The sequence below is a fragment of the Poecile atricapillus genome, chromosome Z (assembly GCF_030490865.1).
Source record: "Poecile atricapillus isolate bPoeAtr1 chromosome Z, bPoeAtr1.hap1, whole genome shotgun sequence".
In the NCBI taxonomy this organism is placed as follows: Eukaryota; Metazoa; Chordata; class Aves; order Passeriformes; family Paridae; genus Poecile; species Poecile atricapillus.
In genome coordinates this window covers 72,893,368-72,909,833 of record NC_081289.1, presented here as the reverse complement: position 1 = coordinate 72,909,833, position 16,466 = coordinate 72,893,368, and the positions used below count along the sequence as shown (strand labels likewise).

The following is a 16,466-nucleotide window of genomic DNA, read 5'->3' as shown; positions in this document are numbered from 1 at the left end:
TGTGAACTGTGACAGTATTGTCACAGTACAGCTGGCCTGGACTGGACAAAGTAAATCTGACCATAACACAAATCCAACTCAGCTAACCTAGTTCATGCCTGAAAATGTCCCTGGATAAATAACACGTCAGCCAGCCCCATCCAAGCTGAGAAGTAAGCACATCACTGGGCAGGAAGCTGGGCAAGTAGAGAGATCTCAGCCAATAGATACGAAGCCTAGGAATTTTTGAATTGAGTATTTAAGTGAGTTCTGAATAATAAACGAGGCTGTTTGTCTCATGAGTATCTGGAGCACGAGTTGTAGAGTTTTCATCTCCCATGCACAACTGGCACATTACAGTGAACAATTTTTGAGTTGGTTGAATTGAATTTTTCCTGCTATCTGTTCTGTTTCTGGGGATCAGTTGTAGTTAATTTTTTTGCATTTGCACCAGTCCCAAGAAAACCTAGTGTGGTGGTTTCTGACTTTTCTTGATAACAAATCACCCATACCAATTCCTCCTTGGTGATAGGAACAGCTGATATCCTGGCTGTGGTATGGCATGCAAGACTGTAAAACCTGCTGAGCTTGCTGGCTTGCATTGTGATGCCCATCTAATTTTTTAAAAAGATGAATCACATCAGTGGAAAGCAGTACCCTAAGCTGCAGTTAGCCACATTCCTGTGCCTGCTGTGAATTGTGTGGCAGTTCACTCCTACAGCCAAGAAAGTGAATTTCAGGTGGCAAAACCCCCATATTTGAAACACACATTATGCTGTGCAGCAGAAAGTACAATTTAAAGTGTCCCTGCCTGAAGTGTCCCTGGTGCGAGGGGTGTGTGGTGCCTAGAAAGTTGTGAAGAGAGAACAAAGAGGGAGGGCAAGGAGTGAGAGTTCTATACTGCTGTGAGTAGCAAAATAGGCTCGGTATTTCTCAAAAGAAATCTTAAAAAGTTTGTCTGTTTTCTATTTAAGACTGTGGGTTTTAATTATCAATCCATAGGGTATTTGTTAGTTTGTCTTCTTATATAAGTTAAATAAATCCGTAGTTTTTTAATATTAATCAATATTCTACATAATTTTTCCATAATGTCCTGATTTCTAAATGCAAATAAGCATACACCAGACAGTCAATGCAAATGTTAGTAACAATGCTGTAGCACTACTAGCTGGACTTAATCTCCAACATTTATACACCCAGAATCTGACATCTCTGAAAGATGGGCTGGAGACACCTGATTTACAGAGATGCTGGACTTCTCAGACTTTCCACCAAATCATCAGGACACTTAGGTTCATGTGATCTCTGAAAGTCAAGGTTACCTCAAATTAGGTGTTGAACAATAGAAAAAGAAAAGCACTGTAAATCTTCTAAATTTAATTAGAAATGATTTTGCAGCAGAAAACAGCCTGTCACTGTACAAAAAGCTGCCAAATGACCAAAATCAACTGACCAAAAAAAGATAAAAACTTCCTTCTACATAACATTCAGCCATAGCATTTTTCAATTAAACTCTTTCAAAATCCACCAACAAAACAAACAGTAATTTAATTTGCGAGCAGGAAGTTTTAATTTAGTAATATTCCTTTAGCAAAGTAGCCAGGGTGTGCAACGGAGAACTTTCTCAGTATTCAGCAGTCCAACTGCCCAGAACACCATCCCTTTCAGTTTCCTAAATACTACATCCAGCCCTTTTCACATACTTGTTAAAAAGTTCCCTATTGCTCTATGAGGTGATTGGTTAATAGACACGTCGCTGTTATCTGATTGCCACTGTCACCCAACACAGATGGGTTCTCTTGGAGATATTGGCAGAGTGAGGATGGCACTAAACCATAGGTACAATTAAAACTTTGTCTTCTTCACAGAATGTTATGATTGATATAAAAGAGACTTTATTATTAGAATGGCACAGAATTTATATAAGCAGAGTCAACATAGTACAGTCTGTAACTAGCATGGTAGTGAATTTATAATACAATTTAACTTCTAATTTCTAATCACCTGGATCCTCTGCCGCTCAGGTCAGATCTCAAACCATGGTTTGTTTTATCAGTATTACCATCAAAATCTCGAGGGCTGGAGAGAGCCTGGGAAGGCAAGGCAGGGCCTGGCAGCCAGGACCCACCCAGACAGGTCAGTCAGACACCTCCCAGGGACAAAAAGGCCAGGCTGGGTCATGGGACCAGAGTGGAGCTGGCTTGGCCACCAAGCACTCACATAACATGACTTTGCACTTGTGTAACTACTTACAGCTTAGCTAAGCTACTAAGATGTGGATATGCTAAGATTTAAATCTGTGCCTAGCCTATGTTAACGAGGTCAGGTAATATAAGGGCTAAATAAAAGCTACTAATTTTTTGTTTGTTTTTGGTGGGGTTTTTTTTTGGTTTTTTTTGGGGGGGGGTGTTTTGTTAGGGAAATGAAATTAAAAACATACTTTATTTTCTATGATGTAAATAACAAAATACATATTTTTGATGTTGCTGTAAGATAGGTGGGAGAGTTAGCTATTCTAATTGCTGCCAATGCTTAGGTATTCAGACTGAAGATTTTGATGTACACTATGATCAAAAGGAATGCCTGTTGGTATGAAAGTAGAGGCTTTTTCAGTTGCCTTCAGATAAAGACCATCTTTGTTGACTGATCTTCACTGTAACAAAATTTTAAAGCAACAGACATATGAGTTCAAATTAATGTTATTTAAAACATCATTGTGTGCAGAAAACTGCATCTGCTACTAACAGCGCCATGGTTTAGCTAGGAAATTACTAGTTAAATTCTCATCAAAATCTTGTGTCTGAAGTCACTGTATTACGTTCTTTACATTACTTTGTTTAGATCCACTTCTCATCACAGACCTAAGATTTAAAGCTCCATCTAGAAATATAGGTCTTCTGCAGCCTTTACTATGGAATTCTTAGCCAGTAGAACAATTTGAAAACTCTTAAATAGTATATTCAAAAGAAAATATCTTTTCTTTTTCCTGAGGTCAATTTTTCTGATTTTTCTCCTCCTGCTCCCAAGAGTGATCTGCAAAACTGATATATTTTATCTAGGATTGAAAATATTTAAGATAGAATATTAATTTTTAGATACAATATTAATCCCTCTTTTGAGAAGCTTCCTACTCATTCTTCACTTTTATAAATGCTCAATCACCTTGTAACACTGTTCTAAAAAGTGTACTTTTTTATGATGATGATAAATAGAAATGAGAACAGGTTTGCCCCTTTTTCCAAAAATATCCTAAACTGCTCTCCTACTCAACCAAGTTCCTACTCCTGGATCTTATATAAAGATTCACAATTTGGATACAGAAAATCAGAAGTTAATTTTATCTAGGATTGAAAATATTTAAGATAGAATATTAATTTTTAGATACAATATTAATCCCTCTTTTGAGAAGCTTCCTACTCATTCTTCACTTTTATAAATGCTCAATCACCTTGTAACACTGTTCTAAAAAGTGTACTTTTTTATGATGATGATAAATAGAAATGAGAACAGGTTTGCCCCTTTTTCCAAAAATATCCTAAACTGCTCTCCTACTCAACCAAGTTCCTACTCCTGGATCTTATATAAAGATTCACAATTTGGATACAGAAAATCAGAAGTTAATTTCCTCAGTTCTTGTATATATATGTAAACAAAGATACTCAATATTTCCAATATTTTTTATCAAAGTATGTTATTTGAAGCTGTATCTCTGTTAACAAAATATTACTTTGGTCAAAAAAAGTGAGGTCACATTTAAAGATAGTCTTTTTGTTGACAGTTACTATGAGGTAACCTCAATAACTTTTTTCTGCACGCTACTGATAACAGTGATAGTTAAATGTGTTCTGTGCTCCAGAAAATTTCTGCAACATACATATTATTTTAGTCTAAATATTTCAGTGAAACAGTATTTTAACAGGAAATTACATTCTAGATGAATAAATCTCCATAGGGAGCAGATCAGTTCAACTCAGTTCCAGTTTTAGCAAAGACACAAGCACATGTATCACAAATATGTAATCCTTCTGCCTTCAGTCTACTCCTAAGCTCACAAGACATGGAATTCCTTCGCTTTTCATGCTGCCTTTATGACATGACACAGGAAGATCTGTTAGCACAGGCTCATTCCACTGTCCCTCCTGTCCTCTGTAATTTGCTCACCCTGAAAACTGGAGTTTCTCAATTTAGGAGTGAGGAGTAGTGGAGAGAGCTGTGGGAAGAACTGGGGCGTATCTGACCCTGTTGGGAATCATGCTCTGTAACATGATGGTTGTAGGTGGGGAGAGAAAGATCCACGACTCATGCTTCAGGTGCCTATGAGACGAACAGCCTCATTTATTATTCAGAACTCACTTAAATACTCAATTCAAATTTCCCGGGCCAGACAGCCATTGGCTGATACTTCTCTCCCTGCCCAGCATCCTGGCCTGTGGTGTGCAGTGGTTCAGACATGAATTAGGCTAGCCAAACTAGTTTTGTGTTATGTCTAGATTCACTTTGTCCAGTCTAGACCAGCTGCACTGTGACACTACTGCAACAATGCTCTTCCCAGCCTTCACTCTGGGTTCAGTGCTGAACTCTATGGATGCCTTAAGCTCCACTGAAGGGTTGCAGTTTTCCCACAGAAGTTCAACAGATCAAGTGAAGTTGTTTTACAAGGACAGAACTGATCAAAAGGCTTTTCCTTGATGTCTCAAAAATAAATAAAGATTGAAATGAGTAAGGGAAGTAGAAAAGACTGATAAATAAGAAATTATGTGTCAGTAGATGACAGCAGTGGCTACAGAAATGGGGTGAAGGCAATAATCCAGATAGAGCCCACACCAGCAGCCAAAGGTCTGGGGAACTATCACTGTATACAGCAGTGTGCAGTAAAGTAAGCGAAGCCCATTTTCACTGCAGATAATTTATTAAACAAATATCTCTCGATAAAATTTAACATTAGTCTTACTTCCCTAAATGTGTGTAGATACATAATTTACTTGCTGGGATCATTAATAATCACAGGCGTCTGGTTACAGATTTACTATGATTCTTAAAAAATCCCTACATACTGTAATTCCTTTTTTTTTTAAACAAAAACCAGAAAGACTATTTTACCATCAAATCTGACACAATCTAACAGTGCATAAGAGACTGTACTGTTTGACCAATTTCCATTGCAGTTCTTTTTGTCTTAGAACTGGCATATTTTGTGGAACATTAGAGTGTTTATGAGAGAGAAAACATTCAGCAAACTGAAATGAGCTCAGTTAAAGTGCCTCTAGGAAGAGTAAAATAAGAATACCTAATTGTATTTAAACATGCAGATGAATTTTTGCATAAAACTGTGCTGCCTCTTAATTATTCTTAAAAAAAAAAATACATGGCCATTTGGACATACATTAATAGAAGGAAGTACTTCTTACTCCAGGGGTTATTTGTTTTGAGTAAACATTAGCCAGAAGGTACTTCCAAGGCCAATAATGAAAATGGAATTTGTTAAGATTTACAGGTTGTTAATTTTAATATGAAAATTCACAGCTACTAATTTTTATTAAGATAATACATATAAATAATAAAATCTCCATGTCTAAGAGCTTGGGTAAGCACAATTCTGTCTTTGCTCATGTGTTTTCATATGAGGAGTGCAGACTGCAATTCTGTCTTTAGCAGTGCAGGGGTGACTACACTCTCCTATTTTTTTACCCTTCTAAGAGCATCAGAGAGCCAAAAGAGCAGTCAAAGAAGAAAGGCATGTATTAAGGAATTTGTTATGCAGGATGCACTCAGGCTTCACCCCACTCTTAGCTATACAGATGAGACTTAATGCAACAGATAGGCAGCTCTGCGTGCTGCTGTATTTACACAATTGCAAACTGAGAGCAGAACTGGGCCTGAGTTATAATTTTTCAGAATCATAGGGTTTTTTTCTGCAGGAAGGCAAGATGATGCTGTTAAAAGGCAGAAACTGTTAAGAGATTTGGGTTCATAAATAAAGATTTCTGATGTGACTTTCAAATGGGTTATGCGCTCTCCTTTTTACTGTTTATCCCAAGGATGATAGGAGGAATCCTCATCTTATTCAGCATGTCATGTTTAATTTTCCGTAAGAACTGTAATGTGCTTTAAGGTGGCAGTACTGAATGTCACAGAAACAGCTATGAAGAACTAGCATTACGTACCTTGGTTGAAGATACATAGGCAGATACCTGAACTGAAAAATTGAAAAAAATTTAAAAGTGATCTTAGAATAGATCAATCGTTCAGCTCCAGTGTGACCTATCAGTGCAGAATTATGTTGAAGTGAGCCTCGTACACAGCTTTGGTACAGCTGTCTTAAGAACTGTTTTTCAGCCAGTTACATCAGACAGTGAGTGTTTATTTTCTGTTTATTTAATTCCTCAGTTCACAACTGAGGAGTAGTTTTTCTTTCAAGTACTCCCCTTCTGACTTAATGATGTTTCCAAAGCAGCAGCCTTCAATACCAAGCCCTGTGTCATGCCCAAGAGGTTTGGGTTTAGTTTCTATCTCATGTCCTCATCCTAGAGTCAAAATCAAGGGCAAGTAGCACTTTACAGAGTGAGGAGGTTGAGGGCCGAGATGACCTTCACCACACTTACGTTTAATGCCATTCAATTAAAACACGTAATTTATGACCAGACATGGTACCATTGACACTTTTTGGCCACAGCCACACACATAACGCGGGACACAGGCAGGCTTCCACACCCTAACGGGGGAAAAGAGCCAATTTCCTCCCGTTCGGGGACGATTCCGGCTGTGGGTGACCCCACGCAGACCCCGCCCCGCCCCTAGCGTCGCCCCCCGGGCCGAGGAGTCACGGCCCCCGGCGCGTGGTGGAGCCGTGTCGGGGCCGTGTCGCAGCCGTGTCGGGGCCATGTCGCGACACAGGCGTGTCCCGCGGCGACAGCCCAGTGGGTCCGCGGCGGGCTCGGCTGCCGCCGCGGTGCGCGCCCGGGCTGAGGCCCTCCGGGATATCACCGTGGACGAGGAGGTGGAAGTGGCGGTGCAGCTCGCCCTGGAGCGGTTCCGGCTCGGGGACGACGCGGGTGCGCGACACAGCCTGGCCCGGGGAGGGAGTGTGCAGGTGTTGGGAGGGAGCTGGCAGCGGGTCAGGGAGAGAGAGGTTCTTGCCCCTCTGCCCGGCCCTAGCTGAGGTGCTGTGTCCAATTCTGGGCTCCTCAGCACAGAGACAGGGAGCTACTGGAGGGGATCTGGAGGGGAGGGTCTGGAGCATCTCTTACCAGGAGAGGTGTGGGAGCTGGACCTGTTTAGCCTAGAGACGGCTGTGAGGGGATCTCATTAATTTATATAAATATGGCCAAGATGAGTCCCAGGAGGATGGTGCAGACTTTTCGGTGACAGGACAAGAAGCAATGGCCACAAATTAAAACACAAGAAGTTCCAACTCAACATGAAGGAGAACTTCTTTCCATTGAGGGTGGCAGAGCACTGGAACTGCTTCCCAGGGAGAATATGGAGTTTCCCCCTCTTGGGACATCCCAAACCCACCTGCATGTGTTCCTATGGCACCTGCTCCAGGTGACTCTGCCTTGGCAGGGGGTTTGCATTGGGTGATCTCCCAATCCTAACAATTCTGTGATTCTGTAACATCGAGATAATATGTAAAGATTACTGCTTGTTGGATTGTTACTGGTTTTTTTATTATTATTTATCATTCTAGAGATGGAATTTCCTTCTAGTTTCACTAGTACTGAAAGAGCATTTGTGCACCGGCTCTGTCAGTCTCTTGGACTGGTATCTAAAAGCAAAGGGTGAGTTGGGGTACAATTTTTGGGTTTTTGGTGCAGATGAATGATATTTCATAACTACTGATAATCTGATTATGTTTTCAACATATACCCTACTGATTTGCAAGGAATAGTATTAGAGAAAAAAGTGTAAAAGTAGACAAAGAAATAAGTATCTTTGTTCATTGCTGTATGCATGCTTGGAAAAACTTGTGACATGCCTTTTGGAACAGCTCATTTTTATTTGATGGGTCCATTAAAAAAACTCACCATGATCTCTGTTTTTTTTCAAAGGTTTTGCATAGGACCTCATACCTTGGCAGATAAAAGTTAACCTAGAGTAGGTTATTTATTTCTAAAATATATTGTCTTTTCCCCCATCACAGAAAAGGAGCCAATCGATACCTGACTGTAAGGAAGAAGGATGTATCAGAGACACATGCAGTCATGACTTGTGACTTGGCTCTCCGTACAAAACATGCCATTCGGAGTCTAATTCAGAGTTTTCCTGTCACAAATAAGGAACGCACAGAACTCCTGCCAAGGACAGAGCGAGGAAATGCCTGTGCTGTTGAATCTGGTATGTTTGGTGTGTCTTCTGATTTGGACTTGTCCATTAACACCACTTGAAAAAAACAGCTGCAACCCATGGACAAAGTAACCCCCCTTCTGTTCTGTCCCTTTGTGTCCTAACACACTTCTAAACAAACACATGAATTTTCCTTACTTTAAATAAGGTGTTGTGAGGAACTTGGGCAGTCATATAATCCACATTGCAGTGCTCAGTTAATTTAGAATCTTTGAGCTACTTCCAGCCAAATAGTTTCGGAGGCACATTGGTGAAATATGACTTTATACAAGTGTGGTGATATGGGATTGAAGAGTCAGGGTGTTACCATTATGCCATGAGAATACCGTTATGAGAAATGAGGTTGGCTGTTCTGCTTATTGAAATTCGTGTCCTTGAAAAATCAAGAAGTTTAGTTTTTGTTTCTTCATCTCTACAAAATAGGTTTGGTCCCTAAGACACTACTGTCCAGACTTCTTAATTTCTAGAATATAAAATAATTCACTGAAAGACAGACTTAAGATAAAATGTTGGGGATATTTTTAAAAGCTATGCTCTCATGTAGATTATTGCTTTAGCAGCTACAAGTGGAAGAGTTAGGCTGTGTTTCTGTGTGCAGAGGTGCGTGTAGTGAATAGAAAACACTTGGACCAATATGCCTTGTTTAATTGCATATTTCTGATACATGGTGTCTGTTCTTTAAGTGCTTCCTTTGCTGTTTTTTTCAGTTGTTTCAGTTGTTTAATGAACAAGGGAAGCTATAACAAAAGTACTGAAACACAATGTCTTAGGAATGTAAGGGATAAGGTAATGGACAGTCTAATAATGGTCTTTCTCTGCTTCTCAAGACCATATTTTTAGTTCTGAACTCTTAGTCTGTGTTTGTCTTGGTACAAAAGAACCTGTAATTTAGTATTTGAATCTGTTAATCACATTAAATACATCAAACTGAGTTTACAGCAAGCTTTTTGTTTTGGAGAATAATTTTCAAGAAACTACAGAGTAGCACTTGCAATACTGGATTTGAAGTAGCTCCCTCAGAAGATGTGCACATTTTTTGGCTACTTATGCACTAACACGTCATATCGCTGTGTGGGGTTGAGGACTTCTGATACAGCATGTTTGCATTAGTATGATTTCAGGCAAATGCATAGAATACCTCAAAAGTTTAACTCTGTAAGTGTGTATTTCTGGGGGAAGCTGAAGATGTGAAATGTGGGCCCAGATACAAAGGCCACCAAAATACATCAGGCTGTTTTTCTCTGGTTTAGTTTCTCTTTCTCCTTTGGCTCTTTGTAGGTTTTTTTGACTTGGAACAATGCTCTGGAAGATTCTGGTTTTGTTCAAAATTACTGTGGAAGTAATAACTGTTTCGAAAAATATCTATTTCAAGCACTGCAGGAGGATGTGTTGCTATAAATATGAATTCTAAATGTGTGATGGGTTTGTCTCCTTACCCACAGGGATGCATAGAAAGTCAGCAATGTTAATTTTGAAGTACAGTTTTTGAGCATTGTTCTAGCGACCTTCTTCTGTACCTGAATAGATAAACTTCTAACTTCTCTTCACAGAAAACAAAGAGGTGAACAAGACAAGTGGTCGACTTAATGACGGTATTCCCCAGGTCCCAGTGAAAAGAGGGGAATCAGAGTTTGATTCCTTCAGGCAATCACTACCAGTTCTTGAAAAACAGGAAGAAATTGTCCAAATAATAAAGGACAATAAAATTGTTTTGATTATAGGAGAGACTGGATCAGGAAAAACTACTCAAGTATGTTTCTTCAATTAAATTAAAAAGATAACAGTATTTATACTAAACTAATGCCGATTGTGTAACATTTGTGATAAGAGATATTTTTATGCTATTTTAAAGTTTTTCTTTTCCTGTATGATTGAAAATCTTGTGTTCCAATTCACTTTCTTGCTTTTGAAACACTAAACAAGCAGCTACGTACTACAAGCATGAATGGTTCTTCACAATTTTTTGATAGGTACAGTTTTTTCATTAAAATAATGCAAAATATTGAAGGGAAAGTAGCTGTGATGTTTGTATAGCCCTTTTTCTTCTAAGGCTAGTTCTGTTCATAGTACCCAGAGTAATATATTTTTGAGTTGAAATCAGAGATTATTTACAGGGCTTCTTTTTTTTTATAGATTTCTCTGAAGCAGGAGACGGACACTGCAAGTTTTTTCTTTAAAAAAAATCCTAAACAGGTTACACTTAAAAATTTGTTTTCTGCCAATTTAGGTATGTTTGCAGTGATCATCCTAATGAAAAGTCTTTTGCAATGTGTAATACTGAGATGCAGTTAGATTGTTTCCTTGTGCTAAGAAAGCTGTGACTTTCTCAAAAAGTAAATTTGAACTACTTCTTTACAGATCCCTCAGTTTATTCTTGATGATTGCTCCAAGAATGGAACTCCCTGTCGTGTGTTCTGTGCTCAGCCGAGACGCTTAGCAGCTGTTGCTGTGGCTGAAAGAGTGGCAGCAGAAAGACGAGAGAAGATTGGCCAGACAATTGGTTACCAGATCAGATTAGAAAGCAGGTACTAATGGTATTTCTAAGTGTCGGTTCATCTTGTATTGGTATCATGAATCCTGTGTACGTTTAAACTGCAGCCTGTTTGGGATGCAACCCATAAATTATAGGTGGGATATGTTACTGCAGGTGAGGAATACTTAAGAGTGAAAAGGACAGCTTTCTTCCTGTATTTTCCAGTTTCGTGTAGTACGTTGTCTTACAGAACAGAATTTCAAGTGCTTTCTACTGATTTCTTCTGGGGAGTGTGTGCATGTAAATCCTCGTCTGATTTTCAGATCAAGGCTACACTTTCCTCTCTTTTTTTTTCCCCTCTCTGCTTTTAACCTGTATGGATCCAAAAGTTCTGCAAGCTTTCAAGGTAGGTGGGAAGACCAGCATGCTGTAACAAATGTTATGTAGCGTGAGTTGATAGGGCTCATAAAAGAGAAAACAACAGAATTGGAAAGTGACTGATGAAGCTGTGCATTATTTACCAGACTAGTTTGGGCTAAATTTACTCTGCTTAAGCATTTGTGTCTAAAACATGAAGTGATGTGAAAGTAGAAATTTCAGTATCACTTGATGACTTTGTCTGTAAAGCAGAGCATGAGAGAATTGTGCGGGGTTTTTACATCCTTGCACCATGTAGCCAGTGGCATTCAGGGAAGGGGCAATGGTTGGGATATAAGTGACCAGAAGATGGCAAACGGTTGTGTTACTTGAATGAACAAAGATTACACATAGCTGATGAAAATGAATGTGCTTGAAAAACAAAGCCACAACAAGAATTCAAATGTATGGGAGTACTAAGCTGGCAGAAGAGTGAAGTCACATCAAAATGGAAGAATTACTGGAAGCAGCGTAGAGAATCCAGCTTGAGAAGAATCAATACACTTACTCCAGAGGAACACTAAAAGGGGGAGATGACAGTATTTTAAGCTGTGGAGAAAAAATACCTGGAGTGGAGATGTTTAGAGATGATTGTACTAACACAGAAGTCTAATTTTTAAAATTTTCTTAACTGTCTTCCAGAGAAGAGCTGTAGAGTACAGCTCAAAGGAGCTTTTCAGCTCCTTTAGGATGGCAGCACCAGAGAAAGTAGTGACAATTGCTGTTTCTACTGGAACAGCTAACTCTGCCCCAGGTATAGAATAGTAACGTTTCAGTATTTTGATCTCCTGAAAAACCAGAGTAACCAGCTCTGATTACTTTGTGATTTAGTCAGCTGTAGTGTGTTGGGCTTGCAAGGCAAGACTTTGGGAGCTGTGGGAGAGCCTTCTGTGAGGAGATGCCAGAAGCCTTTCCTGTGTCTGACAGAGCCGGTGCTGGCAAGACAGGTGTGTCTCTGGGCAAGGCTGAGCCCATCTATGATGGTGGTAGTGTCTCTGGGACAGTGGGAAATGGGGGAGAAAAACCTGCTCAAGAGAGGCAGCAGTTCAAGGAAAGCAGTGAGAGCAGTGAGAGAAGCAGCTTTGCAGATGGGAAAGTCGGTGCAGGAGGGGAGGAGGGGCACCAAGTGCCAGAGCAGCCCGCGGTGCTGCCCATGGTGAGGCAGCTGTGCTCCTGCAACTCATGGAGGTACATGGTGCAGCAGGGATCCCCCTGTGCAGGATTCCATGCTGGAGCAGGTGGATCCTTGAAGGCTGTGATCCTCTGGGAAGTCTGTGCTGAAACAGAGTCCTGGTAGAACCTGTGGCGCTGTGGAGGGAGCCCACACAGAAGCAGGTTTGCTGTCAGGATTTTGACCCTGTGGGGGTCCCAAAATGGAGCAGGCTGTTCCTGAAGCACTGCACCCTGTGGAAAGGGACCTGTGCTGCAGTAGTTCATGAAGAGCTGCAGCCTATGGGAAGGACTCATGGAAGACTGTCACCCATGGGAAAGACCCACGTCTCTCCTCTTTCTCTTGACCCTGTGAGTCTTCTGTTGTGTTCTCTCCCCCGCCTATTGAGAGGACAGATAGAGTGGCTTGGGTATGCACCTGGCATCCAGCCAGGCTCATCCCTCCACATATAGGCAAATATAAAGGCTGTATCCAAGATATGCTGAGGAACTGGAACCTCTTTGTCCACATGGAATTTTCTAGCAAATTGAATGACATGCAGAGGTTCTCAGGGTTGTTTAACTTCCTTATTTATTAAAATTTGATCCTTATTTTTTCAATTAATCCGCTATCCAAAGTTTTGGGGCACAAGCACTAAGAATTGTTACGAAATGTCTGGAAAAAGGCATAGTTTAAAAACAAGTGGTGTGCATGAGGCTTTTGGGGAGAGAGCTGTAATTCCTCTTCTGGTCAGCAGCTGCTTTAATTTTTGAGCCATGGAAAGTTAGCAGCCTTTCAGTGGTGCAAACCCCCTGAGTTGTCTCTGTGATCTGTTCCATAGGGTTTCTCCAAAGACACTGGTAACATTCTGCACTAATGACATGCTCCTTCGCACTCTGATGGCAGGAGACAGCACCCTCTCCACCGTGACCCATGTTATTGTGGTGAGCATCCTGTGGTCTTTCATGTGGGGTGGAGCAATATGTATTGCTTTGGAAAATTAGGTGCTTGATTGTTTTATTTAAATTTGCTGAGCATTTTAGGTGTTTTTAATTGGTAGAATCTGAATCAACTTTAAAAACTTTGTGTCCTTAGAGTAGTATGCATACTTTATGGATTTTGGTACTTTTCTATGTGTTTGTGTTTTCTCCTGTAAGAATATCTTACTTTGTTTTCATGCCAATAATTAATTGTGGAATCAGGCGGAGTTGAGGAGGACAGAAGTGTAAATTTTTCTGAAGTTCCCTGCCAGCAGAAAAGCCTTAGGGAGGCTTACATTGAAGTGGTTCAATGTGAAAGTGTCAGGATTTCTGTTATCTTGTGTTTGATTTAGCAATACCAGGTTTTCAGTCAATTTGTTTGCCCAGTGTTTTCAAGATAATGTGCAGACTAATTCTAGCAAATTCTTCAGGTGTGTTCATTTATGATTATTTTAATATTCCGATTGTGGAATTTATTAAGTAAGGGGAACTAGAATGTTTAGGGCAAGATTTAAGTACTGAACATTAAAAGAAATCTGTTACATGCTGGTCATGGGTTGGAGATAGAAATTACAACTCGAGTCCATGCTCATTGGACAAACAGCCCATTTTGTTGTTCAGAACCCACTTACATAGTCTATTCAAAACTCCTGGGTCTAGAGAACGCATTGGTAGGGGTTTCAGCACCACCCAGCTCCTTGACCAGTGATATGTCTGCTTTCTGGATTGAACATGACTGGCTGAGGTCCCTGCTCGGGTCTGAATCCAGTCATCTCTGCCCCACCTGGGGACTTGTTTTACTTCCAAGCTGGTTGAGTTTGGGAATCTGATATTGCCAAATTTATTTGGCAGCTATAAGCTAGCTGCCAAAGTGACAGAAATCATAGTAAGTTTAGGTGCCTACCTGTTTATCAAAGTTTGAGAAGTATGAGAACGATCTATGCATTCTTGATAGCAGCCTACAAACCTTGTATTTGAGTCTTTGTTTCTTTCATTCATATTACAAAACAAAACAGAAGAATGACAAAGATGATTCATCAGTTTTGTGCTTTAACGTGTAGGTTTTGTGTATGACTTGTCTAAGCAGTCTGTCTTTTTCTGATTATGTGGTGTCATACATTTCTTTAAATGCTCATCAGTGGTGAAGTGAGAATTTATTAAAATAAGATATGTAGGATTTGTGGTTTGTGGCATTTTCTTGAAATTCAGCTTCAAATACAAAATTAAAGAGGTTTCAGATATTCACTTTGGCCTCTGAAGTTAAGGTACAGCTTCAGCATTGCAATACACTCAGCTCTGATAAAAACATTTTAAAGTTTTTGTCTTACAGTTTTTGGTTATGGATAGTTTTTTTTTAAAAAACCCTGTTACTTAAACTAGATTTACATATTTTAATGCCTCTGTATTGTGCCACCAAAAATACATATATTTTTTAAAAACATTTTTATATGTCAGAAGTTGTGGTTTTGAATCTGTGATGTTTATCTCTTCTTTTTTTTCTCCTTTTGTTACAGGATGAAGTACATGAGAGAGATAGATTCAGTGACTTCTTGCTAATAAAACTGAGAGATGTGCTGAAGAAGCAGAATGATTTAAAACTAATTATTTCTAGTGCTGCCCTAGATGCAAATCTCTTTATTAGGTATTTTGGAAGCTGCCCAGTAATACATAGTAAGTATTTATTTTAACTCTAAAATATAAGTATACTTGCCTTGAGACTCACAAATCTTATTGAACTGTAGCTAACTATTCTGAGTAAAGGCACATGAGGAACACACATGGAATTCTTGTTCTTTGTGTATGCAGATTCTCGTTTCTTAACTGTACCTACTTCAGAGTGAAGTGTTTTAATCACTGGGAGTTCTGTAAATGCAGGTATGTCCTGCTCCCCTCCCCTGTTAAGTCAAGAAGCAGGAAAAGGTTATTGAACTGCTGTTTTCATGCTGATATGGGGCTTAGGAGCTGTATGAATGTGATGCATATTAATACATTCCAATGGATTCTAATTCTTCAGCCCTCATAAAGGTTGTTACTGGTTATTGGCTAAAACATAGATAACTGTATCTGTTAATTCAGAAATACAGGCCTAGACAGATTGGATTTCATGCTTGAACCACATGATTCTTTGATTTAATTGACATTAGTAGCCATTCATCTAGGTGAATATTCAGAAAAGGCATGTGGTTTGTCTTAGTTTATGTTCAAACTCAGTTACCTGCAAGTTAGATTACATTCAGATGCAAAGAGAAGTTACCATTATTGCTGTTTTAATTTCATTTGACTGATCTTTAGCAGTGGTGCTTGTCCTCACACAGGGCGCCAGTTGTCAGCATTGGTGCTTGACACCACTGGGCAGCGGATGCAAACTGACACTGTTGGCTTATCCTTCTCTCTGTGAGTTTCCTTTGGGCAGCTCCACACAGCACTGACTCCTCTCCTTCTTCTGCACAACCAGCTAACTCCTTTCTGTCCCTCACACAACCACCTGACCCTTCCTCTTCACGGCACAGCCAGCAAACTCCAGCTGCCTCTCAAATAGCTAACCCACTCTTTTATAGCACCTTATAAAGGGCAAGGCTGTTCCCAAGCTGCAATTTATCAGGGGTGAGACTTCCTTCAGCATATCAATTCTCTTGCAATCGGTCCTCTAACACTTTAGTAGAGGCAAAATGTAGATGTCTGGGAGATGGAGGGTTTTTGTGGGTTTGGGTTTTTGTTCTCACCCCGCTGGTTTGCAGGTTTTCTGCATGGGCCACCTCCTCTGGCACCTTGCAATCCTCTCTTTCAACAATGATGTCCAGGTCTAATGTGTTTTGAAAAGTAGCTTTTAGGATAAATGCATTATTTCACAATTAGGTAGATTATCTGCATGTGAGCCTTTTTTAAAAAAATATCAACAGTTCTAGGAAATGTGTGGGATCACTTACTGGTTTATTTTAGCAAATGTTTGTGAGAAGGAAACCTCTTTTTCATTTTTTTTTGCAGATAGAAGTGTTTGTTTCTAGTTCCCAGTTTTGAATTTCTGCCTATTAAAGTAAGGTTTGCAACCTGTTGCAGACAGGAATCTGGAAATTGCACATGATTTCATGTTCTGAATTTTTTTTGCAAGGGAGAGCCTCAGTTG

At 39.8% G+C, this 16,466-nt stretch overlaps 1 protein-coding gene across 1 annotated transcript in view; it reads left to right on the top strand.

Moving 5' to 3' along the window:
* The first annotated feature begins 6,859 nt into the window (after positions 1-6,859).
* The window catches only part of YTHDC2 (YTH N6-methyladenosine RNA binding protein C2), a 29,665-nt gene continuing 20,058 nt past the window's right edge, over positions 6,860-16,466 (top strand). Inside the window, exons 1-7 of the mRNA XM_058826340.1 lie at positions 6,860-7,031; positions 7,667-7,757; positions 8,120-8,313; positions 9,873-10,072; positions 10,681-10,847; positions 13,204-13,306; positions 14,857-15,013. Of these exons, the coding sequence (XP_058682323.1) occupies positions 6,860-7,031; positions 7,667-7,757; positions 8,120-8,313; positions 9,873-10,072; positions 10,681-10,847; positions 13,204-13,306; positions 14,857-15,013 (1,084 nt within the window). The remainder of the gene's footprint in view (positions 7,032-7,666; positions 7,758-8,119; positions 8,314-9,872; positions 10,073-10,680; positions 10,848-13,203; positions 13,307-14,856; positions 15,014-16,466) is intronic.